This window comes from Dryas octopetala, chromosome 6 (genome assembly GCF_963921425.1).
Source record: "Dryas octopetala chromosome 6, drDryOcto1.1, whole genome shotgun sequence".
In the NCBI taxonomy this organism is placed as follows: domain Eukaryota; kingdom Viridiplantae; phylum Streptophyta; class Magnoliopsida; order Rosales; family Rosaceae; genus Dryas; species Dryas octopetala.
Window position 1 is genome coordinate 10,373,848 of NC_141371.1, and position 27,576 is coordinate 10,401,423.

Below are 27,576 nucleotides of genomic sequence, written 5' to 3' on the forward strand. Positions count from 1 at the left end.
CTTTTAGTTCATCTTGATCGGGTTCAAATAAACTCAACTCGATCCCAAGATTCCCAACCCTTTAAAAACTCTTGTTGCCCAAATTGATGGGTTAGGCTCAGACTCTGGTAGCAATCTTTTAGCAAGTCGGTGCAAAATATCAGTAGAGGAGAATTTAAACGCATCCACGAAATATTTTAGCTCAGTAATCTCTGAACAACAGAAACACCAAGTTGAATAAAATGCTCCCAAAAACAATAACAGTCATTCTATTTCCCAAATGTTTGTGTTTGATTAATATTATGACCCTAATGTACATAGTAGCCTCATGATGATCCATAATATAGCTGGAGACAACCCCAGTAAGTCACAGCAACATTGCAGGAGTATAAATGCATTATTTTGGTGGATCCTTACAATAATATGTGCAAAAACAAGTGGTGCTTTTGCAGACTCCCACACCAGATGGTTCTTTGGAGCATTCATGAATGCAATTTTTCAGGTCAGATTTGCTTGACTCAATTAGCTTATGACATGAGTTCTCTGGGATCCTCACTCCAGGTCCACCATGAACCACTGCGGAGAAGCAACAGCAGAATTATGCAAAATTATAAGACTATGAGCCACCCTGACAGAGTTTTGATCACTTGGTCATAGTTGATCATGAAAATCCATGCTCACCAACTATTACATCAAAATCCAACAGTTGGTTTTCAATTTTGGTTCAAATCCTAATTAAGCATTTTACATTTTAGAATTAATACCAACCATTGAATTTTGATCCAACAGGTGATCATGGATTTTCATGGTCACCAACCATTGAATGTATATCATGGCACTTATATGAGTGAGTGTGTGTGTGTGTGTGAGAATAAAGTAGGCAGCTAAAAATCAAAAATATATAATATCCCAAAGAAATGGAAAATCATTGGGTTGTGGTGCTGAGAGAGCAACCTGAGACAAGAAGAAAGAGCATGATAGGGTAGAGTGTGCAGGATGTCTTCATCTTCTTCAGTAAAACTCAGTGGTCAAGACTCAAAGCAAATTTTTTATTTTTTTTTTACCACGACTCAAAGCTTCTTCATTCATCATGGTAAGATACACTGGGTCCTTACACTCAATGGCCAAGATTCTTATTAAAAAACGTGAAAGCAAAAACAAAAGGAAATATAACCGTGGACGAGTCCATTTTTGCTCACCACAAAAATATGGTGGTGAGTATTACCAATCATTTAAGTGACACGTATCCTACCATCGTAGTAAGCACATAAGCTACATATAAAATTGGTTTTTATTTATTTATCAAGAAAAAAAAAGGCAATTAGTTTCGAAAATACTTCGATAGTTATAACAAATATATTGTAGTCCAAATTCATTCACGAAATTTGTTATCAAATAATGTCCGTATATAAGTTAGTACTTTACTTAATAAAATATTTATTTATCGTTTTTATAAATAAATTTGGTGAGTGTAGTATTTCCCTAAATCCTAATTATTGTCCCCAACTCTAAAGTAAGATGAAAGTTATATACTTATATCTATGAGCTACAAACCTACGGTATTAATTGAAAAGTGTTTTCAAATCAATGTATCTTTGTTGGAACCCCAGCTCACTTTGTGCAGTACTAATCATAGGCTTCCATGAACACATATTCTTTTCTTTGGTCTTGACAGACCTGCTTCTTAAACCATGACAGATGGTAAGTTCCTGGCTCCTACATTTGTAGATCAAATGTTGAATTTCTATCTTATAAATTCGTCGGGTGTCACATTAAACATTATTTGCTTAGTAGAAAACATCATCACCAATTCACCATTGGGTGTGTTTATAGAAAATTGACCAAATTGTACATTTGGTTCTCATAGTTTAAATACGATTCCATAGTTTTTTGGAACATTTTATAAAATTACTGTAAAATTCATATGAACATTTTGGTCGTCTTGAAAAGAGGGATTGAATTTCAAAGTTGGAACCTCTTACAAGTTACAACAACCAATAAAGTGGAGAGAAATAGATATATACTTAATCGTTTGTTATTTTTTCTCTTAATCTTTGAGAGGAAGATACAAACTTAAACAACTTCTCACAAAGCAGAAAAAAATACCACATTAAAGCAATAGTTAGTTCGTTTTTCATCAATTTGATTGTCATTACTATCAATTTAATAGTTTATTGAAAAATCATCCTTGACAAAATAATTTGGGCCCAATTAGGGAATTATATAATTAAAATTAGATTGATTTTCTGCCAAGATTACATTTCTTTAAATTGAAAATACCTTGCAAGGTAGACCGAGGATGATTAGTTCTGAACACACATTAAGAAACAACACAAACAACTAGCCTTTGAAAGTTTGATCTAAGATCAAGAAGATTCTGATAATTCAATGTAAAATAATAGCAAAGGTTAGCCTGCAAAGCTCCAAGTAGATCAACAGTCGTTAAAAACCCACCCTTGCGCCTTCCAACAACTCAAAACCAGCAGTAAACAGCACAGGGAATCAATCACCAAGCAACACTTTAAAGCATAATCAAAAAGATTATATGTAAATTCCAAAGACAATTTCCATATTCGCACAAAATTGTACTTAAACATCATAGCAGCAAATAAACATCCCTCAAAAATTTATAAAGCGAAAAGCTAAACTTCCAAATAAACTAAACCAGTACCAACATGGACCAAGGCCAGAAGTAGATCTAGTAACCCCCCTTGAGATCATTGACGACATCGTAAGGAATGGGAGTAACAGTTTCCATGACTGTACCTTCAACCATGAAACCTGGCTTAGGACCCTTTGGCTGCCTCTTGGTGCTAATGACCTCACCTTTATCCTTAGCCTCAGCCTTCAGCTTGTCGTTCTTAATCTTCCTCAGGCGAAATTCCTCAGTGCACCTTGAAGGCTGAACATGCTCTACACGAACATGGATCCTCTTCTTGATAATCCTGTTGCCCACCTGATTTCACATAGAAGTACACAGTTTGAAAACCTATCAATAAAATCAAGTGCAGAATTGAACATACAACAATCACAAACAAGTGGGTTCTATAATGCATAATTAGGGGATAAAAACTAACACAGAATTCCTCAATGCATCAGACAATAAAACACTAATGCTCAAATGGACAGTCACCCTTTGATTCACCTAAAGGACCAAAGGAGTAGCCTACAGTGCCTCCAGTCTATAGAAAATACACATCTATAACCACTAATACAATTGAACACAGAAGCACACAACCGATTCCACTTAACATACTAACACCAGCATTTATAACAGAAAATGAAACTTGGTATTCATTCATAAACAATGACTCAAACTAGTGAGACATTTATTTAAATTATTAACCTCCATAAGAGGATAAAATATTAATAAATTTCACACTCAGTAGAGGAAAAACAATTTAAACCATCAAAAAACACACACCGATCATAGGCATAAATTATATATGATCTACAAAGCTTTCAGATATTATTTCCCAAATAGAATCTGAGGCTATTCAAAACATATATTTGATTTTTTTCATCTCACTTGCAATGTTTTATTATTATCTAAAAACTTGCATTCAAACAATGTGTAGTCAACAACTAACCACATAGCATAATATACACATCAACAGTGTAATCAGCAGAACGAACTACAAGTCCAGCTAAAACCATTTGAAACCCTTTTAAAGTCCCAGAAACATACATCAAAAACAACCATTTCCACCAAATAATACTAATCATTTGCTCAAAGGTCACTAACCACTGAAGCCCAAATCAAAGCAAAAAACAAAAATTAAATTTCAACAAGAACCCACAAATCCAGACTACCATTTTCACACAACCAAACCATCAAACACCTTTCAAACAACCCCAAAGTACAAAAAAACTGTAGAAAAAAAAAACGAAACAAGTTACCTGCTTGTTGATCTCGACACCGATGGCGCGCTTGGTGACGTTCCAGACTCGACCGGTACGGCCATGGTAGAACTTGTGGGGCATACCCTTGTGGACGGCACCATTGACCTTGACGTCGACGTACTCGCCGATCTTGTAGGTCTTCAGGTACGTCGAGAGTGGGATGTACCCCTTCTTCCTGAACGCCCGCGAAAACAAATCACGGGTTCGGGATCGAAGACCATGTCCAGCCGGCATTTTGAGCTACTCTCTCTCTCTCTCTCTAGGGTTTTCTCTCTGCGAGCGGCTGCTAAAGCCCTAGACGATGAGACTGCGAGTGGTTGTTTGCTTGGTTTTATATTGGGTGGGTGTGGTGAGGCGGGTAGGGTTCTGCTGATTCGTTTTTATAGTTGCGATATGGGCTGGGCCTATTGATTTCAGCAAACACAGTTTTGGATCGTTCGTTAGCCACAGCCCAAGTATAATGGGCCACTAGTTGGGCCTAGCTTTACATTATAGGGCTTAGAATCTGAACCCAAACACCACCATTACTTAAAATTAACTTGTATTTTTCTGTTGGATCTTTCTTTGGCCACGGCCCAAGTATAATGGGCCACTAGTTGGGCCTAATTTATAGTGCTTAGAATCTAAACCCAAACACTACCATTACTTAAAATTAACTTGTATTTTTCTGTTTTTCTTACAAGCATTCAAACGCTTATTTTTTATTTTTATTTTTTATATACTGTGACTACTCGGTCACACATTTTTGTGATTGTCATGCAATCACAACTTAAGATTTAGGCTCTTAAAGTTTAGAGACCACTGTAAAACTTAAAATTCAAATATTAATAAAAAACAAAAAAATTAGTTGCAATTGCTTGGGGATTAAATTGTGAGCATAGAACTAGTGTTCAAACGTTAGACAAGGTTTTTGGCCTCAAATGAATGCCTTGTCATTTTTTGGGTATCTAAACTTAAAATTTGTACATAGACTAGAATGACATAAAATTTTAGTAGTTGAAATAAAAAAGAGTTTTTTGATATCTAAATTCAACATACATTTTTTTTTGCCTCAAACTTGACCGAATTGCTGGCCCTACGGCCCATAATTGGGCCTTGAGCCTCAAGTTGTAGCCCAACTCCAAAATCTTGAGCCACCAATCTCGAGTGGCTTGATGTCATGACTAAGAATAAGATTAGTCTCATATAAGATAGAAAACACAATAATATACAATATATAAAAAATGGGTAATTTATTATAAATAATATCGATGTCTTATGAGATAAAACATCACATCTACTTGTCGTTTAAGCTTGACAATGAATGTATTTCCTCATTTCGTTCACATACATAGTTTTTTTTTCTTTTTTGTGACTCACACACTTAGATTACTATACACAAGTAAAAATAACCAACTAACTTGAGGTTTAGTGATATTTTTCTTTTAATATTGGAATATATTTTAAGTTTGAATTCCTCTTCCCTAAGATAAATTAAAACATATTAAATAAATAAAAGCTTAACGCAAAATATAGTATATAGCAAAGTGGAATGACACTAACAGTTGTTGGAATATTTCCTGAATCTGCCATCTACATTCAAGTTCGATTCACTCCCCCGAAAAAAAGAAAAAAAGAAGTGGAATGACACTATAGCATGCGCGCAGGCTACCCACCATAGTCAATATGACTCAATAATGTAATTATGAAGACTCGGAATATATTGAGCACAATTATGACCATCGGCGGGACCAAATTGACCAATGGACCATGTTAGGCTTGCTAGCTATGCCCTTTATTCTTTTCTTTCAGTCACAGAATTGCATCTCCAAGAGACTACCCCACTTTTTGTCGTCTTTAGAACTACACTCCCTATTCCCATTCTTTATTTTCTTTGCATACAATTGCATATTTCCAGTAGACTCTTCATTCTAGTCGTCTTCAATCATAACAGCAACATTTCTTCCTTTCACTTCATTCTGCTTTCCACGTGGCACCATCTGATGATCTTCGTCTTTAATCCGACGGTCCTAATTACGCCACCACTATCATTTCTTCATTTTCCTAAAACTATGTCACCACCTTATACTTGTTTTTTACCATCTCATGCATGAACGAGGCATCCTTTTCCTATCAAATTACATCCAATCAAATAGCATCTAATTGTCCTGCTCCAACTACCCCACCTAACACTCTTCTTGTTTGTCACACGTCTGGTTTTCTTCTTTTCCACATTATTTGCATCATTCATTTGGAAGCTCCTTACTTAGAAGTTAGAACAAATAGATATTAACTCATATATATAGCATATATAAACTTATTAGTTTGATTGTTAATTTATTTCTTAATAGTTTAAGATTTTAGATGAGTGATTGTCTAATATGATCAGTATCATAGTCTATTTGTAGTATGTCTAATCTCTATTTCTCATTCTTCACTTTGTATATATTTATCTCCCTCTTTAAATTTCTCCATCTTTCAAAATTGGTGACTGCTTGACAAAATTATTTCTTTACTCAAGCATCTAACATGTCATGGTATAAGACCATCAATCTACTTCTAATTGCAAACATATTTAACCAAATTGACAACAACATCACATATTCACAATATAAGATATCAAATATTTGATAAGAAAACATTAACTATTGACCCATTTGTCTGCATTATATAAGGGTTATCCAAATGCAATGCTTTCCACTCCCTCAAAGCTTCACCATCCTGTATTCCCTACACAATGGCCAAGACCCTCCAAACCCTCAACTCTACCATCACCATTCTCACCACCATTCTCTTCTTCTCAACCCTTACCAGCGCAAACAACCACCCTTTCTCCAAAACCATATCCCCACAAAAACATAAGCTAAAGAGAGAAAAACTAAGCCACCTCCACTTCTACTTCCACGACATAGTCAGCGGCCGAAGCCCAACAGCCATCAGAGTCGCAGAGGCCGCCACCACAAACACCTCCTCCACCGGGTTTGGGGCGGTGGTGATGATGGACGACCCGCTGACTGTTGGGCCTGAACTGGGCTCGAAACTGGTTGGAAGGGCCCAAGGGATCTATGCCTCGGCCTCACAGACTGAGTTTGGGTATTTGATGGTCTTGAACTTTGCTTTTCTAGAAGGGAAGTATAATGGGAGCAATCTCAGTGTGTTGGGCCGCAACACTGTGTTGTCGGCTGTGAGGGAGATGCCGGTGGTGGGCGGGAGTGGGCTTTTCAGGTTCGCACGTGGGTATGCGCATGCTCACAATCACAAGCTTGACCTCAAAACTGGGGATGCTGTTGTGGAGTATAATGTCTATGTTTTCCATTATTGATATTAATATCTTAATTGCTTTGTTTTTCATGCCTTATAAATTTATAATTAACATATATATATGCCTTTTCAAGATCACTAGATGAGGATCAGTTTTAATTTTTTTTTCCTTATTCCAATTAATATGAGCTGTTTAATATAAAATTATGCGAAAGTCTATAATAATGAGTTTTTAAAATTTTAGAAAAGTTTATATAGAGTCTATGAAAGTCAATAAAATCTATAACCTTCGTTAAAGTCTATCACTTAAAAAAAGTTCGTAAAATTCTTAATTGAATACATGCACCCTTGATTTAAAAATATAACATGAAGCAGCTAGTTTTTAAACTTTCTCAAGTAATGCTTGAACTCTCCTTGTAGTAGTACTTGAAAGGGCTACTCAATCCACTATATTTAGCAAACCTCGAGGGCCAAAAAGGGTTATTTATAGTAATGCCCCTCCAAACTATCATTCACTCCTAAACTTCATTGTCCAATTAAAGTTGCCCCAACCCGCCAGTGAGTCCAATTAACTTTTTCATTTCTCATGCTAATATGGCTTATAAATTTTTAGACTTTAAATTAGGACTTAATTAGAAAAAGAAATGGACCTAAAATTTATCTCTTCTTTGTTGTATCGATCTTCTATAAGTTTTTGGACTCCACTCATTTTTTATGGTACAAAGGAAGTTAAAGGCTAGGGGAAGGGATGTGGTTCATAATAGGCTAGATCATTTTGATGAGAAAGTTTTGCCTATCATGGGGATAAAAGAGGTGGCATCCCTCCTTCTCATCTGTCTCCGTCTTTCTTCACTTTTTCTTTTTCTCATTTTTGTCTCTGTCTCTCTCTTGGGAGGGATGCCACGTCCCCTATCACGAGGGCATGCATGTTTTATTCTATTTTGATTGATATGTGATTTTGTGAGCGATGTTTGCTCTTAGTTTGATGTGCCTCGTGAGTTTAGTCATGATGCTTTTCTTGAACACATTTGTATTCGGAATTAACTTTTTGGAATAATATGTTGCTTTCTCTTAAAAAAGAAAATTTGATAAATTAGCCAAAATTTGAAGCATTTAAATACATTATTGTTTTATTTTTTAAAAAAGAAATTAGACATATAATTCTCGAGAAGCTATAATTGGTGCTCGAACCCTCTTCAAATAGTGTTCAAACTATGTCGAGGAGTACTCAAGTGAAATTCGAACACTAATCGAGGGTTATATTTTAAAAACTCAAACAAATGGCTTAAAAACTTCTATAAAACCAACAAAATGACTAGTTTTTAAAATTTCAGTTCAAACTATGACCTTGGCGAGAGTAAATTAATGTTCTTTGTCGCTAAGGTAGCCGGCATGTGACTCCACTATTACTTAATTTCTCTCAACAACATAATGTTATTTTATTAAAACAATTGTCACGTGGACTGTAAACTTCTATTTATTATTCCACTTTGATGCCAATTCTTTTTAGGGTTAAATAGAAAAATGGTCCACGAACTTTACAGTGAATCTCAATTTGGTCCACTAACTATAAAAAGTGTCAATTTGGTTCACGAACTTTTCAAGTTATATCAAACCAGTATAAATGTTAATTTTCATCAAAAAATTAACGGAATTGATCACATGAAAATGTGATGAACGGACTAAAATGCCTTTGAAAATGTGGTCACTTGTTGTGCACATGACCAGTTTTTGTTAAATTTTTCAATGAAAGTTAACATTTGTACTGCTTTGGTACAACTTGAAAAGTTCGTGGACCAAATTGACACTTTTTATAGTTAGTAGACCAAATTGAGATTCACTGTAAAGTTCGTGAACTATTTTTGTATTTAACCCTTCTTTTTAAGTTTGTTTTTTTTTATTGATGATCAAGAGTATGCAATTTTAAATTTTAATGTTATTGCTATATAATAATAGATCAATCCGTGATTATGTATCTTAAAAACACAAAACAACTATTACCAAATAAAAACTGTTAATTATAAAAGATTAATTAATATTATTTTTATCAATTATTAAACCTTAAGAGGCTCAGCAGGTGAGAGAGTTTGTGTTCATCAGCTGTCGCAACAACTATGTCACAATGACAATATCATCACACTTGCTTTCTTTAACCTTTAGCAATTTACAATGGCCTCGAATTCTATATATTCCATTTCCATGGCAGCACTAAACAAACAAACCCATTAATATGCTCCTACATTTTATTCAAAATTAAACTTCCATTTCTAAGTTTTCCCAACCATGACCAAGTTAAGGTCCAAAACCCACCCAACACCCATTTCCTTCACCACTCTGTTTTTCTTCTTCACCACCACCATCTTTGTCAACGCATCAAAACCGTCGCAAAAACTCTCTCTACTACCATCACTCGGCCTCAACACCCAAGAGAAGCTAAGCCACCTCCAATTCTACTTCCACGACGTAGTCAGCGGCCCGAACCCGACTGTCATCTGGGTCACCCAATCCGCCACATCCAAGAAATCCCCGACCCTATTCGGATCCATAGCCATGTTCGACGACCCATTGACCATCGGGCCCAAAAGGAGCTCAAAAATCATGGGAAGAGCACAGGGGTTTTATGGGTCAGCGTCGCAGAGCGAGAATGCTCTGCTGGTGGCCATGAACTTGGGTTTTACGGAAGGGGAGTTCAATGGGAGCAGCCTCACGGTGCTGGGTCGGAACCCAGTGGCTGAAGCCGTGAGAGAGATGCCGATTGTTGGTGGAAGTGGGGGGTTTCAATTTGCTCGTGGGTATGCTCAGGCGAGGACTCTCACGTTTAATGCGACGAGTGGGGATGCTGTTGTTGAATATAATGTGTTTGTCTTCCATTATTGACAGACTTCTTCTTGGTTCTTCTTGTTGTTTTGCTTTTATCTGTTGATACTTGATAGGAGTGATCCCGGTGTTCAGACAAACTGTGGTGTGTGGGACTTGGGAGGGTGTTTTTTTTTTCAAATTGGTTTTAGATTTTTGTGGATTTGCTTAAGAGCCTTAATTATAAAGTTACATTACATCAATAGATCCTCAATTCCTTTAACAATAAGTTCAATAACTTATAATAAGGAAGTCCACCTTGGAGGCTCCCATAATCAAATAATTTATTTAAAGTGCTTAATATTAAAATGGTCCAAGTATGGTTTTAAAAAACCCACCTTATAAACGAACTCAGCGAATAATTCTTGTTACACTTTCTTTGAACATGGCTGAACACTCAAAAGTTGAACAGTTTCAAGTAAAATAATAGTGAAATGTGATTCTAAATGAGTGTATTTTTGTGTTTTGTATTGTTTTATTTATTTTTTATATGTATATGTAACAAAAATATATAAGACATTTGTATAAATACTAAGGATGTGTATATTTTTGTATTGAAAATCGTTGGATTGAAACTGTTCACCAATTTCAAGTATCAAGCACTCGGCTAATTAAAGTAGACTAACTAACTTACTTGATATAAGTTTTTGCTTGTGGCCTGTTTTGTCCTTGGAGTTCATCTTTTGGGCTAAAAAGAAAAAAGCTCATTTGCTCATAAATAGAGAACTCACAAACAAAATCTGAGTTTTTTCTTTCAAAATGAAGACACAGAGCCTCTCTGTCTCTGAGTGTATCAATGGCCAAGTCAAAGAACATCAACAATAAGCTCTCCTACATTTTAGTCCCTTCTCAGATAATCAACTCTTTGTCTTCATCTTCTCTACAATCCTTGCTTGTTTCACCCAAGAAATCTTCAAGGAGCAAAAACGGGTACTTGAGCTGCTTCACCAAGTACAGGAGCCCAAGGTTTTGCTTTTTGTTCCTCTTTCTCTTTGGCTTTCTTGGTATGCTGAAGTTGTGCTTTAACCTAGACCCCATTGATCCATTTTTTCTCCATACCCAAGTTGGCAAGTTCTGTGTGGATCGTTTTTCTTGTAGCTTTTTATTTTATTTTGTTTTTTAATTTTTTTCAATTTTTTTTTTTTTTTTCTGAATGGACAAAAATGCCTTCATAAAAAGTGATCACGTGCTGTGCACATGATCACTTCTGTCAATTAACTGGACGGAAGGACTACTTTGAGACACTTTGAAAAGTTTGTGGGCAAATTTATCATGTTTTGAAGTTCATAGACCACTTTGAGACACGTGTGAAAGTTGAAGGACCATTTTTGTATTTAACCTTATTATATATCATTTGACATTACTTTTTCACAATTTAAGATTTTTGCTCTAAAACTTTCACATGTCATTATAATTGAGCAACGATCCATTAAAATCTCTACAATTTCGCTTGTACCAATTTTATTACTATAGTTTTATAATATTTACAATTTAAGAACACATCCTTAACTCTAGGGGTGGGCATAATAACCGACGCACCGAAACACCGAATCAAACCAACCGTAAAAAAATCGAAAAAACACCGAGTTGACCAAAAAGTCAACACCGTAAGAGAAAACCGAACCACACCGTATATAGACGGTTCCGGTTCCGGTTTCATGCTCATATTACCCGAACCAAACCGAACCAAACCGTGTAATTTTTTTAAAATATAATTATATATTTTTATGCATATTTTATACATTTTTATACACATTTTATACATTTTTATTTTAGACCCTAAAATATATTTTATATAACCCTATGAGTTTAATATTATATATATAATAATGTTTTAGTATATAATTTTAGTTATATCTTATATAATAAAATTAGTATACTCTATAGTCTATATAATAATGTTTTATGCATATAGAGTTATATATAAATTTAGTATATAACTTTATAGTTAGTAACTTAGTATAGTTAGTTATATATAACTATATAGTTAGTAACTTAGTGTATAGTAGTTGTATACATACTACAATAGTTATATATAACTATATAAGTAATATATAATTATAGTAGTATACTAGTATATACTATAGTAGTATATAGTTATATATATACTATACTCATTACTCTATAATAGTTATATATAATCTTATATATAGTTATAACTTATAACTTAAGCAGGTTGTATTTACTTTAAAATTTTAAGTACTAAGTTAAATAAAGTTCAAAATTGTATTTGCATTTGTTTAATTTGTAGAATGGTAGTTCAAAAACTCAATTGTGTGGCCAAAATGTTTAAAAACCAAATGTAAGCACCAACAAAATAATTGGACTTAGGCCCACATTTTTTGGCCCAAAACCGTGCACACACCGAACCAAACCGTTCTTGCAATGGTTTGGTTTGGTTTGGTTTTTTTTCACTTTGTCCGGTTCTCAACACCGAACCAAACCGATATAATATTTCTGGCGCGGTGCATGGTTCTCGGGGTGAATTGAGCCGAACCGCACCGTGCCCACCCCTACTTAACTCTATTATTTTGTTCGATAAAAATAGCACATAACGCATATGAGAGTAGGAGTATGTTAGATTTTTTGGGTGGTCTAACTTCATTTGACAATCTAAAATAACCTTGCTCGTGGGCATCACAGACCATATGTCAACTACAAGTACTTGACCATTTTTTAGAGACATAGAGAATGAATGGGTGTGAAACAGGCGGCGGGAACGAGGCTGGTGGGTGGGAAGGGGGTACGACGGGGGCCAAGGGAGGGGGATGAAAGGGGTGCAACGAGGCCATGGGTGGGGGGACCTCCCTTTTTTTGTTTTTTTAGCTTTTTCTTTTATTTTAGAGCAAATTACAATTTAGTACCTTAACTTTACATGTTGTTTCAATTTAGTATCCTAACTTTGAAAACTTGCAAAAAAATACCTCAACTTTCATTTTGTGTCAAAATAGTACCTCCGTTAGTTTTCCTGTAAAATAAACCGTTATCTGTTGATGTGGCAGGGGTATTTTTCGTCTTTTTATCCACATTTAAAAAATAATAATACTTTTACAATTTTTGAATAAAAAAATTTCCTAAAAAAATTTCTTAAACAAATTAAAATAAAAAATTTCTTTAAAATTATTTTCCCTCTCCATCTTCCCTAGCCCGCCCCCTATCCTCCCCCCACCCCCACCCCCAGCCCCCCCACCCAGCCCCTCCCCTCCCTCTCCCTCTCCCTCTCCCTCCCAGCCCCCACCCATCCCTTCCCCTCCTCAGCTCACCCCCATGTCCTCCCCCCTCTCCCTGCCCGACCACCATCTCCCCACCACCACAGTCCCGTCGCACCCGCAGCCCCATCACACTTCTCTTCCCCAGCCATGCCCCACCCTCCTCCCCGCCCCCACCCCCAACCTCAGCCACCCAAACCCAGCCCATCCCCTCCCCTCCACCCAAACCCAGCTCGTCATGTCCCGTCCCCTCCTAGCCCCCACCCCCAACCTCAGCCACCCAAACCCAGCCCATCCTCTCCCCTCCACCCAAACCCAGCTCGTCATGTCCCGTCCCCTCCTAGCCCCCACCCAGCCCAGCCCACCCCTCCCACCCCATCGTTCCGACCCTCTCCCTCCTCCCTTCCTTCCCCCCGCTTCGACCCCCTCACCCTTTCCCTGCCCGACCCTCCCCCCAGCCCCCGCGCATCCCTCTCCCCTCACCCCTAGCCCCATCCCCTTCCCTTCCCGCCCCCACCCAGCCCTCCCCCAGCCATCCCAGCCCGCCCCCAGCCATCCTTCTCCCTCTCCCTGCCCGACCACCCCTAGTCCCGTCGCCCCTCCCCCACCTCACCCCCCTTACCCAACCCCAACCCCAACCCAGCCCCCTCCCTCCTTACCCAAACCCCGACCATCCCCCTGATCTCCCCCCAATTTTTTTAATTTTTTTTTAAAGGTTTTAATTATTTTAAAAAAATTTTGTATTTAAAAGTTTTAAAAAATATTATTATTTTTTAAATTTAGAGAAAAAGACGAAAAATACCTCTATCACGTCAGCAGATAACAGTTTACCCAACCTCAACCCCAACCCAGCCCCCTCCCTCCTTACCTAAACCCCGACCATCCCCCTGATCTCCCCCCAATTTTTTTAATTTTTTTTAAAGGTTTTAATTATTTTAAAAAAATTTTGTATTTACAAGTTTTAAAAAATATTATTATTTTTTTAATTTAGAGAAAAAGACGAAAAATACCTCTACAACGTCAGCAGATAACGGTTTATTTGACAGAAAAACTAACGGAGGTACTATTTTAACACAAAATGAAATTTGAAGTATTTTTTTGCAAGTTTTCAAAGTTAAGGTACTAAATTGAAATAACATGTAAAATTGAGATACTAAATTGTAATTTGCTCTTTATTTTATTTTAGTTTGTTTTTTAAAAAATTTCAGTTTGTTTTTTTTTTTTTTTTTCTGAATAGACCGAAATACCCCCATAAAAGTGGTCATGTGCACCGCACATGATCACTTGACGTGCACATGACCACTTATGTCAATTAACTAGATGAAAGGACCACTTTGAGACACTTTGAAAAGTTAATGGGCAAAATTGTTACGTTTTGAAGTTCGTGGACCACTTTGAGACACATGTGAAAGTTAAAGGACTATTTTTATATTTAACCTTATATAATAATATAACGAGTCAATGAGTTATTAATACCAACACTTACTAATTAAATATAATGGTGAATTAGTTAACAATATATAATCACCTTTATATTGAATTACTAAGTGTTGAAATTAGCATGTGTTTTACTCTCTTATCTTGACAAAACTCTATTTACAATAATACTAGTTTGTTTTGTTTGGCTGTCTATTTTCAATTTATTACATAAAACTAACATCACCTGAAGATGTACTGGGAGGAGTTGTACAACTTGTACTTGATTAATTTTTTTTAGATGAAATAGCATATATTCAAACTTGAGAAATATCATTAGACCAATAGTTAATTAGTGTTATTCTTGGTCCTTGATCCTTGATCCACTCACCAAAGGACCCATTTTTTCTTTCTAAATTATCGCTACACTCCATATAAGGAAAACATATGTGTAGGTTTTGGAAAGCAGAAAACCACTCCTTTTAGGGTCCGTTTGTCATTTCTTTTAGAACTACAAAAAACACTTTCAGATTAGTAAAAACGCTTTTAGTTGCATTTGATAGAAATAAATAAAAGTGTTTTTAGGTTATAAAAGCGTTTTTAAATAGTTTTTTAAAAAGCATCTATCAAGAAGCACTTCCAAGTGATTTTGCATGAAGTACTTGAAATTTTTATAAAAATTCGTATGTGCTTATGAACAAAAGCGCTTCTAGCAAAAGCGATAGCGCTTTTTAAGGAGCAGTGCCAAACAGACTTTTAGAATTGCCCTTTTTGTTTCGGACTGAGAGTCCAATTGATAATTAAACGGGCCATTACCTTTCACAACTTTGTGAGACCGAGGCCCATATGATATTGGGCTTTTTCAGCCTATTGGGCCATGGGGCTATATGCACTTGTGCAGTGTCATTCCCTCTACCAGAAGTCTAAACGACGCAAAAAAAGAGAAGCACAGTGCGAGTTGGAGCGTGCGCGCGTGGGTTGGCCGCTTCAGAATGGGGACTCGAGAGGTGTACGAAGAGAAGCTAAGGACTGGGAATCTGCACCACGATCCCACCATCAATCCAGGCCTCGGCTCTCCTCGCTGCCCTCGCTGTCTCTCTCTCCTGGACCACGATTCGGTACCTACCAACCCATAACGCAGAGTACTTGTTTGACGATTTGATTCAATGAATTCTTTAGTTTGGGACTGACTTGACTGTGTTTTGTTGATTTTTCAGGACAGGGGTGAATGGGCCATCACTTCGGTTCTTCATGACGCCACTGCTGTTGTAAGTTTCTCGCTTTTGAACCCACTACTTGTTCAATTTGTGTAAATTCGGTTCCAGTCAATTTTTTTTTTTTTTAAACCCAACTAGCCAAAGTTAGTTTCTTAATGTGGGAAGTGGGTTCATTGTGAATTTTCATGAATTTGGACCATAAAACTTTTGAATAGTGTTTGTTGAAAACATTGAATTCTGAATTCCAGGTTGGAACTCTGAGATGTTTACTATGCTCCTTGGTTAGTCTATGCATAGTGTTAGCTATGGAATCCTGTTGGATAGTCTGTATCAGAAAGTGTTGTGGTCAATGTCTTAATGCCTGTGTGCTTGTTAACAATGTGAGGGCCTGCCGAATTTGGTAAGAATTGGGCATAAACCCTCTGTAAATAGTGGCTTCATCTCAAAGAAGTGAGCCCAATAGTAGGTGTGTTTTTAGGGTCATTGGTCTAGGTTTATGGACAAAGATCATATTGGAGTGTAATGTTTATGAGTTGTGACAGTCTACAGAAACTTGGAAATAAATATGTGTCTTGTTATGCGAGTGATTAACCATTTCTATTTTTTTCTGTATTAATAGGCTGGCTCAGGTATTGGTGGAATGCTAAGTGCAATTCATGGCTTTAATACAGGTATACTATTGTCCCTTTGTCTTCACAATCTCTGTGTTTTCATATGCAAATTTCTTAGCATTGCTTGATTGCAGGGATCCCGTACCTTCAGAACCGGTTGAAGGGACCAAAGTGGCTTCCTTTCTTAGTTGGGGTAGATCTCTTATTTCTGTTGTTTGTAACTTTGTCTCCCAGTTAAATTGGCGTTTATCTTAAGAAAGTTGTACTTATCTTTGCATCAATTTAGCTCACTTTTGTTTTTTTCTTCTTAAAATCAAGCTTCCTCCATTGCTACTGTTTTCGGGTGCCAGTGCTGCATTTGGAGGTAACAATTGTGTCCTTTCTGCATTGGTTTTAAATAAGTCTGAATTAATTAGTTTTTGAATGTGATGAATGTTCTTTGCATTTCGCATTTTTGTTGCTCTTTTTCTTCCATCTTTTTAATTAAAGGTTCACTTGTTTAGCAACCACGGACTGATTAATTACTGTAAAAATAGAAGAGATTCTTTACTGATTCCCTAGACCCTAGACCTTGACTTACTTGGTTGTACCAAGTTTATATAGACTAAGCGAAGTTCATGCTATGTATACAATATCTTTTACCTCCATAACTGAGTCAAATGGGTTTCCCAATGTTCTTAATATCAGTCCAATTTGGTGTTCTTATGATATTGTAAAATCAGCATGTCTACATTTGTTTTAATTTAGGCTTCTCGAAGAGCTTATATTTGGTAAAATGACAAAAAGAAATCCTTTTTATGAAGTCATTCAGTTAATCTAAGAAATCCTTTTTAGTTCTTCGGACTCACCTTGCTGGCTTGCCCACTACATGGTTACACTCGTGGGCCTGTGCGCATGCATGGCTATGGCCCTGACTTCGTATGCATACCACACATCTAAATAGCATTTACTAGCAATGCCTCTTATATTTCACAATTGTCAGTAGCATGAACATTAACCTGCTGCTCTAGTATGATGTTTTTACTGTATAAATATATAAATAAATATTTGCAATTACATGAGGCCAATCTTAGTTACTTAGGCACGTGGATATCACGGATCATTTTTCTCCATGCCAAAATTTCTTCTTGATTTGGAAAACCACTGAAATTAGCCTTCTCCCTCAAAAGTTGTGCCATAAACTTTGGCACTGGATCACATGAGTAGGGGCTGCAGAATAATGTTGCCTGAGAAAAGTGGAAGAACAGTTATTGTTAGTTATATGTGGTCCTCTAACTTTTCACACTTCAGGTGGCATTAATAAGGCCATTGTTGTTGGAGTAATTTTATGGGTTTTGTTTCTTTCGCTCCAAGAGATATGAGAACCAAATGGTTTGAAGTTCATGTAGTGTTGGTATGCAGTCTTCTTTCCATGGTTTTTTGAACTGGGTACAAATATGACCATTTCAGTCGTTAAGCCGCCCTACACAATCCAATCACCAAGAGCTGGGTTTTAGGACCTTGTGATTTAGAATTCTGTCATTAACTTAATTAGTAGTATTTGGATATTCAATTTTTATCTGGGTTAGGATTTGGGTTGATCAGATGACCCAGGAGTGGCTATGTGCCACTCCATTATATAAAGAAAAGCTGTATGTGCACGAGTTTCTAGGTTTTGTATACAAGAAAGTTTTTGTTTTTCTTGGATGTACAAAGGTTTTGTTCAACTTGCTGTTAATGTGGAGTTTTTCAGGTTATGCACTTCCAAAGTTTGTTCAGCTCACTGTGACTTCCTATTATGCCACCTCAAGTGCCTCACATTATGGGATTTCGCTTCTCACTCGACATATTGAAGAAGCTCACACTTCCCGCTCTCAACAAGAAAAACTCAGATGATTTCTTGCAGGTGCACATATTAAAGAATCTACTACAATTTTGTAACTGATGTTATATACATGTAGTTCTAGATGCATGAACTTGTATATGGTTAAGATTTTTCCTTCACTTATTTTATTTCCTCATAATGCACTTTCTTTGAGTAACATTATTTTAATGAATAAAAAAATAGTTTATCAAGATGATTGTACATTATTGATTGCAGTTTGATTCTTTGTCTGAGGTGTTTGATAATGTGAAAATTGACTGGAGAAATTGTCACCACATCCCATTATCTCATCATGAAGAATTGCTAGTGTGTGCCATACCCATTGATTGTGACAGTGACAGCATAATGTGATTCAGGTCAAGGGCAATTCATAAAAAAATAGGTAAGGACCACAATGGGTTATTATTATGTTAGGAAATCCACTGTAGATTTGGGACACACACAGATCTACCTTAAGTCATTAATATTGCTTTTGATTTGGCTTAAGTGAATTCTGAGGAATTTGTTCACATTCGGTTGTGCTTAAACGCATTACCAGTTCCTATATGTAGCAAGGTAGGCCCACCTTTGAAGTAGTTGAGGCACCATTAAAGTACAAAACTATGCAAGCCACGAATTGGCATATGTTGTCCTTGCAGACAACTTCAGCTTTGAGCAGTAGAGCATCATAAACGTAAAGCAGTAGACTGTAGAGTTAAAACCTGGAGGTATAGTTACTTCTTCAACAATGGGGACCTCTAAAAGGTGAAGATGGAAAGATTACTTACTGCTAGCTGCAGTAGATCACACGGTTGATTGCTTTTGGTTGGATGAGTTATTGACTTGCTTGAGGGTTGGCCATGAGACTGGTTTTGACCAAAAAGTACTGAGTTGGTAGTGTCAATTAGTCAGGTTTGAGTATCTTAGGAGTTTGTAATTTAACTCCCTAAAATACCCTTTATTTTAACCAAATTAAAATAAAATAAAAAATATTTTAAAGATTAAAATAGTAAAACATAAAGACTAATCTATTGGAATGGAAGTTATCAAATAAGTTTGAATGCTATGTGAAGGTTATCCTATGTAGGGAACGTCACATTATATGAGAATCTCAAACCTTCCAGTTCGAGGACATGTATCGTTATTTATTCCAAGGAAATATAGAATACAATATTGGTGGCCCTAAATTTGAAATGTTATAGAATGATATGACTGGAGCTGTATATGTAACAATTACAGGTACTAACCATGAAGTTTTTTTTATTTTTTATTTTTTAAAAGGTAGAAGAGCCAGAGATGGAACCAAACAGAACGTACGGATCCGACCACTCGGCCTATAAGCTTGTTTGGTAGTTATTGCAAATGCTAATCTACATCTACCATCACCAATTCACCATGATATGACTCTAGACTGTAGTACTCTCCTTGTGGATTAAATTTGAAGAGTCACATTTTTTTTTTTTTTTGGGTTGAAAACTCAGGTAACAAATGATGGCAGTCAAGTCAGACAAAGAGTCACATTAGTACTTCATCATATTTAACAATGGGAAAATCTATACCCAATAGTGGAAAAATGAACTCGTTAAAACTTAAAGGTTAGAAGGTCAAGTTTGGTGTCTAGGATTAGATTGGATAGGTAAACTTTCTAAATTATAGGTATATTGAATGGAGAAATTGATGCTAATTTCTAACTTTTGTCCAAGTTGAAGGAAGAAAATGAATGAATCACCAAGAAATTTACCTCTTCCAATCCCCAAAAATTGGTGAGATATTAACCCTTTATAACTAATTCATCATATTACTTTAACTTGGACAAAATTTATTAGTTAGTATTAATTTCTTCCTTCAATATACCTTAAATCTAGTAAGTTAACCCAATTCAATTCTAGACACCAAACGAGAAATATGTTCCTATGTCATACGGACATATAGAATCTTTAGAGTCACATGTAGGAATCTTATCCCTGGCTAAAAGTTTATGGATAGCCAATCATATGTTTGCAAATGGTTACTTGATTCTCACTTGTTTTTGGAAACAACTAGACTATGGAAACATTAAGGACTTTTCTTCCTAGGTACATTGTTAAGAGAATCTCAGCTATTGTTCCTCTTGAGGATTATTTGTTATGGTGACCTACTAGTGATGAAAAATTTGGTATTAAGTCACAGTTAGTTGGCTAGAAAACAAGACTTAATGTACGTGTACGTTCTAGATCTACTCTTTTAAGCGAGTTATGGAAATTAATTGTTATGCTTAGAAATTAGAATTAAGAAATTTAGTTAGTTTCTATTGAGAGAGAGATAGAGAGAGAGAGAGTACGTACAAACATAATAACGATTACATTAACCTTTTTCACAAAGTTATAGTCAATTATATGATATTGTAAACATTCATAATCTAGAAAGTAATAATTGGATGCATGTTAATCATGATTGTCTATACCTCAAGAAAGTTTTGGATTGGTTATCTCACATTTAGTATAGTACATGTATATATACTAGCATTATTCATTTTACTATTGAGAAATTTGAGTCCTCTCTTGCAAATTTGAAACCATCAAAAGATCGATGTAGTCTTTTGAGTTCTCTCCTCCCTGCTGTACCCTCCCCGCGCTGACCACCATGCCAAGCTCGCACAGCCAAGAAGCCCTAACGCCCGACCACGGCGCCAACGCAAATGAGCTCGCGCCCGACAGCTTTGCCCAACTTGCATGACCACGCCGCAGTGCCAGCCAAAAGGATGAGCTTCGCAGGCCGTTCGACAGTCATCCGCCAAAATCGTCGGGTTCGTTCGGCAGCCATCCGTCGAAAATTTAAGTTTCCTTCGACAGCCACCCACCGAACATTCGCTGCAACTCGATCTCCTCAGCCCGGTGGCGTTCGCCGGCGAACCAGGCGACGAGACACCCACCAAACACTTCCTCTCTCTTCCTTCTTCCTCTCCACACCCGCCAACCACCCAGAAAACCAGCGACGGCGCTGAAACCAAAAGCACCACGCTGGCATTGATTCTGTTTCCGGCGGAGTTGGGAGACCGGATCACCCTCCTGTTTCTTAAGATCGAGGCTGGTGTGTGTGTTTTTTTGGTCGGGGTGAGGGAGGGAAATGGGTTGGTGTGTGTATGTGTGTTTTTTTTTTTTTTTTTTTTTTTTTTCTGTTGATGGGGTTGTGCAAAGAGAGAAAATGAAATTTGACTTTGGGTGAGAGAAGGAGAGAAGAGTCTTTTCCATTTGATTTTTTTATTTCTTTTAAAAAAGGTGTGCAAAAAAAATTTAAGAGTGATCAAATTACAACCTCTTATTTATTTATGTTGGGCAAAACAAGAGAAAAAAAAAAAAAAAAAAAGTAGATAGAAAACTTTATGTTAGGAGCTAGGGTACTGTATAAACTGTCAACCTCGTTTGCAAACTTTATAGAGGTGTGGGCCGATGTTTCTTAAATTCCACTGCTCACTGGGTCTCTCTCTCTCTCTCTCTGATACACTGATACACATACAAGGAGGGAGGGAGAAGGCAGAAGAAGAAAGTGGTCCAACTAATTATTGTGTTTGTACTCTGATCACTCTTTCACTGATCTCTGTATGCAATGCAATGCATGTCTTTATTATGTATGCCTTTTATCATCTTCCTCATCACATGCCCCCTTAGATTTTGCATTTACTTGTGGGCCCCCCTCTCCATAGTTGGACTGACGTTAACTCTGTCACCACTCTCTTTCTTCTTTGGGTGCCTTCTTCTCTTCATATAAAACGAGGCACCCCCCTTCCCATGTATGTCATAGCTGCTTCTTTCTAATTAATTTGCAATTGCAAAACATTATTTATGGGATATTCTCAATTTTGCCCTTCTTTCTAGTTTATTTCCCTTTTGTTTTCTTTCTTCTTTTTTGTAATTAGAAAAATAGTAAATGTATTTTGTGTGTTAATTGCTTTATGTTGCCTTTAGAAATATTGCTTTCATTTAATCCTTTCATAGCATTTTTTTTTTTCTAAAAATTCACTGCTAATGCAAAAATCAACATCTTAACAATTTCTAGTATCATATAATTGTACCTTAAAAGGGAAAATTTATGTTAAAATGAATATGCATTAGATTCCTCCAATTTATATGATTGAGAATGACCAGAGGCCGGGACATTGCCATTAATTCTATGAATCTTTGGGAGGTTTATTTATTTAAATTGGGAAAACAAAAACTTCAACGTACATGATAATAACTTAGACCAAAAGAAAAACATGATGACATGAAATTGATTTCAACACAAGGAAGCTTCCTACAATACGTACATTTTACACGTACACACAAAGGTGCATAATAAATTTTTTTTTTTTTTTTGTGTTTTTGGAAATAAAAATTTCATTAAATAATAATTGCGGAGAGAAAAATTGGGAAGTAGTTAGAAGCACCCTTCCACATCATTGAGCTGGAAAAATTGTCGAAGTGTTTTTCCTATTACTAAATGCTAAAGTTCTTGTATTGAAGATATTAATGTTATGAGCAGTACTAGATCTAAAAAACATGCTATCATTAATGTTTGTAAAGAAAACAAAAGTACTTCATTATTGCTTTATTCTTATTATTGCCCTTTTCATGCTTGCGACCACACATAATGAACTAAATACCCTCACCAGGTTGCTATTTTCTCTTATTAATTTAGTGGCTTATATTTCCAAGGTTCACATTTAGCATGTACCAAATATATTTAAAGTTCTGTTTCAAAGGGCAAAGGGCACATGTCCCCTAACACAAAAAAGGTGTTTTAATATTATTGGATGCTCAATACCTCCTTGACAATAAAAATTAACTAATATTTTCTTTAGGTAATTCTTTTGGCATTTTGTACATTGATTACATAAAAGAATAACCAAGAATGGGTAGAATTGTGGATATTATTAGATGGGAAATTCTTGAAAGAGTTTCTGAATTTGGTTTCAAGACAAAATCTCTACCTAACTGACTTGGGATTTGAATGGGAACAGCTCATTGCCCAATTCCTTGTTGCTGAGATGACTGGCCAGCTTTGGATCTTTCTGGAGTGGATATATATTAGATCACATTACTGCAAAAAATGCTTTGGTTTCTGTAAATGGCCCTGAGATTTCTTTATATATCTGCTCTGCGAAACAATTTTTTGTTCATATGCTAATGAATAATCCATTTCTTGTCTAGTACTTACAGAGCCCCTGTCCAAATAATGAAAAACTTGTTTGAAGTGCAAATCATAGAGTATATAATTCCAGTGCAACTAAAAGTGGATATATCCTTGTAAAAGTGGTGTAATGTGATAGTTATGATGTTAACTAATTAATGATGGACATCTTCCCAAAATGCTTCAATTAAGTTAGAGATGCAATTATTAGGACAATGAAAAGAAACTTTTCCAAGGGCTTAATCAAATGATGGATAATTATTTTGCAAAAGTGAGCAACATGGGCACCATTTAAATTCAAGTACTTGGCTTGTTGCACAAGCAAGATATGATCTGTAAGATCATGAATTAAGGTAATGGAAACTGTCAAAACTTTATTAAGATGCGATTTAATTTGGAAACTGAAATTACTTTTCCTCTTCTTTTTGTTTTAAGATTCATTCAGAAAAAGATTAATGAATTCTCTGCTTGTCTTGACATTATTTGACTTTTAATCTGAGTTGTATATTACAAATCCAAACCCGGTTTAATTTTATAAGTTCATTAATGTAATTCGCAAGTTTTAATGCCTTCAAAAGAAAAACAAAAACACACACAAACAAAAAAATACGGTAGAACAAATAGGCAGACAAGTGTTCTACAGTACATATTTTTCCATGATGTTCTGCAAGAGGTTGAGACAAAACACAAATCCCGACATCAAATGAACAATATATATTTTAGCATCTTTATGATGAGCATGTGTTGGTTTAATTCATGAGATTCATTGAGTTAAGTCCAATTATATATCAAGGTAGCCAAAAACTCTGACCCCAAGTTGTGTTCCCACATGCAATAACAGATTGATAAAAATCCATCAAACAAATAGTAGTACTAACTGAATTATTGTTGAAAGAGAAAATGCATATATGCCCCCTCCTCTTCTTCACTTGTAGTACTACTAGCTAGCTAGAAAAATCTCTAATTTTACACCTATCCCACACCTAAAACTATCCCACCTAACATCTCTCTCTCTCTCTCTCTCTCTCTCTCTCTCTCTCACACACACACACACACACACACACACACAATGACACAAATTATAAAAGCAAAGGTACGTACAAAAGAAGGGGAAATAAAGATGGCAGTCTAACTACCATCTTCATCATATATATGTTCCTTCAAGAGACTGATCGATCTCTTAAGAGAGCAAAAGGGGACACATGCTTTTTCCAAGGGCTGGCTTTGCCATTTTAAAGCCATGAAAGTTTTGGTACTGCTGCCCTTTGAATGATGAAATTTGTGTTTCTAATCGATCAGGCAAAGAAAAAGTCACCCAATATTTCCTAGTTGTAGACCCTCTTCAACTTAGCATATATATCACTATCCACCATGTTACATATATATTATTATTATTATTACTTTTATTTTTGAATAACGTACCTTCACCCCCTTCGATCTCATTCAGTACAATGCCCCATATTTTTCACTGCAGCTGCTTCAGTTAAAATGGGTTTCTTTAAAAAAAAAAAAAAAAGGAAAAAATGAATGGCCTTCACAATCACATTGACACTTTGTCTCTTCAGCCATTGGTCTCACGAATAAGGAGGTTCTGCCTCAATCATACAATACATACTGACAACTCTCTCTCAATTGCACTGAAAATAAGTGATATATATGATGGAGAAAGCATATATATATATGGGATTAATGTCATTTTGCTCCCCAGACTATTACACATGTATCAGTTTGCTCCCCAGACTTCTAATTTGGAAAATTAAGGACCCTGACTTTTTCAATTTTGCCAATTAAGATTATTCCGTCAATTTATACATTTTTCATCTAAAATGTCGAGATGATCAAGCAAAATTTAGCAAGAAATAAAAGAGGAAAAATGATGCATGAGGAAAAAATGATAAGATCTAATTGGAAGGGACCATTTTGCCCTCAAGATTTGGATAAAAAATGTGTAAATTGACAAAAAAACCTCAATTGGCAAAATTGAAAAAGTCAGAGTCCTTAATTTTCCAAATTAGAAATCTGGGGAACAAACTGATACAAGTGTAATAGTCGGGGGAGCAAAATGATATTAATCCCTATATATATATATATACATCAATTAAAGTGTAGTAGCAGCAAGCAATGGCGCCACCTGCAAATTCCATGGATATATCATTTTCTTTCTGCATATTTTGAGGCAGAGAAGCAGAACAGTAGTCATCAAACCTTATCACCTGATCATCATCTATCTCTCTCTCCGCATTAGCTAGCTAGTAGTGTTACACTCAATCAAACCACTTCACCTCTTTCATCACCCCACCTGTCTAACACAACAAATATCGACACACCTATGCACACGTGTGTATCTTCAAAAGTCCCATGCACCCCTAACTGATACCATATATTCTTCACACGCGTGGAGAACAATTAATTAACTCTCAAGCAAGAGACATAAATTATAATATATCATCCTGTTGAAACCAAATCTCATCATCAAAGATTCAAAATAACCCTTTTTTTTTTTCCTTCAGAAAATGTAGGATTTTCTTGCCAATGTAGTTTTGCTTTCAGAATCATGAAAAAGTACTTCCTAATCTAATGGTTATGAGGATGCAAAAGATAAATTAAGAGGCTAGCTAGCTTTTACATGAACACATCATGTTGGGTCAAAATTAAAAAAACACATAAATAATTAAGGAAAATGCTTAATTTCATCATTTACACACTGAATCATACTAAAAATTGGGTTCATTTGCATTTCAAAAGATTATATATTAATTGATTAATTACTAATTCCCACATCGATCATGAGATCAAAATTAAATCTCAAATTCTTCTCCCTAAAATAGTCATCCAAGTTATTATTACAGATGAAGATCCAAACTCACATGGTCTTGCACACTCGCCTTCGAAGTGGAGTCATACATGTAAGATCCGCTGACTGCCGGCGAGGACCTCATTTCCTCGCCGGCAAACAGCTGTGGCAGCGGATTCGACAAGGAGCGGTCGGCGCTGTGACCAAAACTAGGGTTCGTACTTCGGACGGCGGCGGAGGCTGCAGGGATCCGCCACATGGCCAAGGGGCTCCCATTGATGGGTTGTGATTGTGTGTGGTAAGGGTAAGACCCAGCTGGGTTTCCATAGAACCTAGCAGTAGTTGCAGTAGCACTCGTAGAATTACCATTCCAGGAGGGATAAGTGGGGTGATGATGAAGTGATGAAGATGATGGTGATGAGGCGTTGAGCCTGTAATTCATCAGGCCGTACACGTGTGCGTCAGATAATGCTCCATGCACCATGGCTGACTGGAGGTGCTCGCGTTTCGCGTGCTGGCGCTCTCTCTTGTGTGCGTTTTGGTGGCCTCCCAGGGCTTGAGAGGTTGGGAAGTTCCGGCAGCAGTAATGGCATTCGAATCTCCGGCTGCTCTCGCCGTTGTTTTCGTTGTTGTTGTTGTTCTTGCTGGTGGTGATGTTGTTGTTGGAGTTGTCTTTTGTGTCTTCGCAAGCATTGGTGTCTATGGATTCAGAGTCGTCAATGGGGTGGTTGGCATCGCCGCCGCTGAATTCTATGCCGAAGAGGCGGATGCCACCCTTTTCTTTGTTAACCGGGGCGGGGCGGATAAAGGGTAGCTGAGAGAAGGACTCTACGTTCATGAAGTCTTGGGTCTCCCTCTCAATCTTGTCCATGAAAAAGAGTAGTGTGTAGAGAGAGAGAGAGAGAGAGAGAGAAGAGGGAGGTGGGTGGAACTCAGATATATGGTGGAGAGAATTTGGAAGGGAGAGGAGTCAAGAGGAGAGGCTGTGTTGTGTATGTGGGGGGTGAGAGGAGGGATGGTGTGGGACCTATAAAAGGGAGTGAGAGACTGTGAATCATATGGACAATTGGGGCTGACCCATCTGAGAGTGAAGCCTGACAGGGCCACACAAGTTTGAGAGTGGCTTTGGCTTCTCATAAAGTACCACATTTGCTTCCTTTCACTTGTTTTTGGTTGGTTTGATATTGGGGGAAAACAGTGGGAAAGTTGTTAGTTACCCCCCCCAAACTTTTGATAATTTTTGAATCCACCCTTCACCCTTTGTGTTTGCTATCAGAATTAAGGAAAGTCATGATCTATCAAGCAATTATGCTTTACCCAATTTGATAATAAAGATATTTCATTATCTACACTACTTACC

General features: G+C 36.6%; 3 protein-coding genes and 2 pseudogenes across 5 annotated transcripts; 3 read left to right on the forward strand and 2 right to left on the reverse strand.

Moving 5' to 3' along the window:
- Nucleotides 1-2,508: 2,508 nt before the first annotated feature.
- LOC147282267 (large ribosomal subunit protein eL21z/eL21y) lies at nt 2,509-4,215 on the reverse strand. The gene is made up of 2 exons (XM_086246847.1): nt 3,880-4,215; nt 2,509-2,935 (listed from the first exon to the last, which is right to left on the reverse strand). The coding sequence occupies exons 1-2, from the start codon at nt 4,114-4,116 to the stop codon at nt 2,678-2,680; spliced, it is 495 nt and encodes a 164-aa protein (XP_086102973.1). The 5' UTR covers nt 4,117-4,215; the 3' UTR covers nt 2,509-2,677.
- A 2,222-nt stretch (nt 4,216-6,437) lies between these two features.
- Nucleotides 6,438-7,240, forward strand: LOC147282268 (dirigent protein 22 pseudogene; annotated as a pseudogene).
- A 2,070-nt stretch (nt 7,241-9,310) lies between these two features.
- Nucleotides 9,311-10,280, forward strand: LOC147282269 (dirigent protein 22 pseudogene; annotated as a pseudogene).
- Nucleotides 10,281-15,537: 5,257 nt separating this feature from the next.
- On the forward strand, nt 15,538-19,660 carry LOC147282270 (uncharacterized). 3 transcript variants are annotated; one of them, XM_086247770.1, is made up of 7 exons: nt 15,538-15,721; nt 15,821-15,871; nt 16,440-16,491; nt 16,566-16,624; nt 16,750-16,795; nt 18,164-18,316; nt 19,556-19,660. In XM_086247770.1, the coding sequence occupies exons 1-6, from the start codon at nt 15,596-15,598 to the stop codon at nt 18,304-18,306; spliced, it is 477 nt and encodes a 158-aa protein (XP_086103896.1). In that variant the 5' UTR covers nt 15,538-15,595; the 3' UTR covers nt 18,307-18,316; nt 19,556-19,660. The 3 variants fall into 3 exon arrangements, with proteins under 3 accessions (XP_086103896.1, XP_086103895.1, XP_086103894.1); XM_086247769.1 differs by lacking the exon at nt 19,556-19,660 and adding an exon at nt 18,512-18,943; XM_086247768.1 differs by lacking the exon at nt 19,556-19,660 and having other exon boundaries at nt 18,164-18,486.
- A 6,498-nt stretch (nt 19,661-26,158) lies between these two features.
- ZFP8 (zinc finger protein 8) lies at nt 26,159-27,212 on the reverse strand. Its single transcript, XM_086247978.1, has one exon. It carries the CDS (start codon nt 27,085-27,087, stop codon nt 26,266-26,268), a length of 822 nt encoding a protein of 273 aa, XP_086104104.1. The 5' UTR covers nt 27,088-27,212; the 3' UTR covers nt 26,159-26,265.
- Nucleotides 27,213-27,576: the final 364 nt, after the last annotated feature.

Excerpts from the sequence above, each read along its gene's own strand:
- LOC147282267 (XM_086246847.1), bottom strand. The coding sequence starts at position 4,116 with ATGCCGGCTGGACATGGTCTTCGATCCCGAACCCGTGATTTGTTTTCG. Across the intron at positions 2,936-3,879 it reads GTGTCGAGATCAACAAGCAG|GTGGGCAACAGGATTATCAA; the intron begins GTAACTTGTTTC and ends ATGTGAAATCAG.
- LOC147282270 (XM_086247770.1), top strand. The coding sequence starts at position 15,596 with ATGGGGACTCGAGAGGTGTACGAAGAGAAGCTAAGGACTGGGAATCTG. Across the intron at positions 15,722-15,820 it reads CTCTCCTGGACCACGATTCG|GACAGGGGTGAATGGGCCAT; the intron begins GTACCTACCAAC and ends TTGATTTTTCAG. Across the intron at positions 16,796-18,163 it reads TGCCAGTGCTGCATTTGGAG|GTTATGCACTTCCAAAGTTT; the intron begins GTAACAATTGTG and ends GGAGTTTTTCAG.
- ZFP8 (XM_086247978.1), bottom strand. The coding sequence starts at position 27,087 with ATGGACAAGATTGAGAGGGAGACCCAAGACTTCATGAACGTAGAGTCC.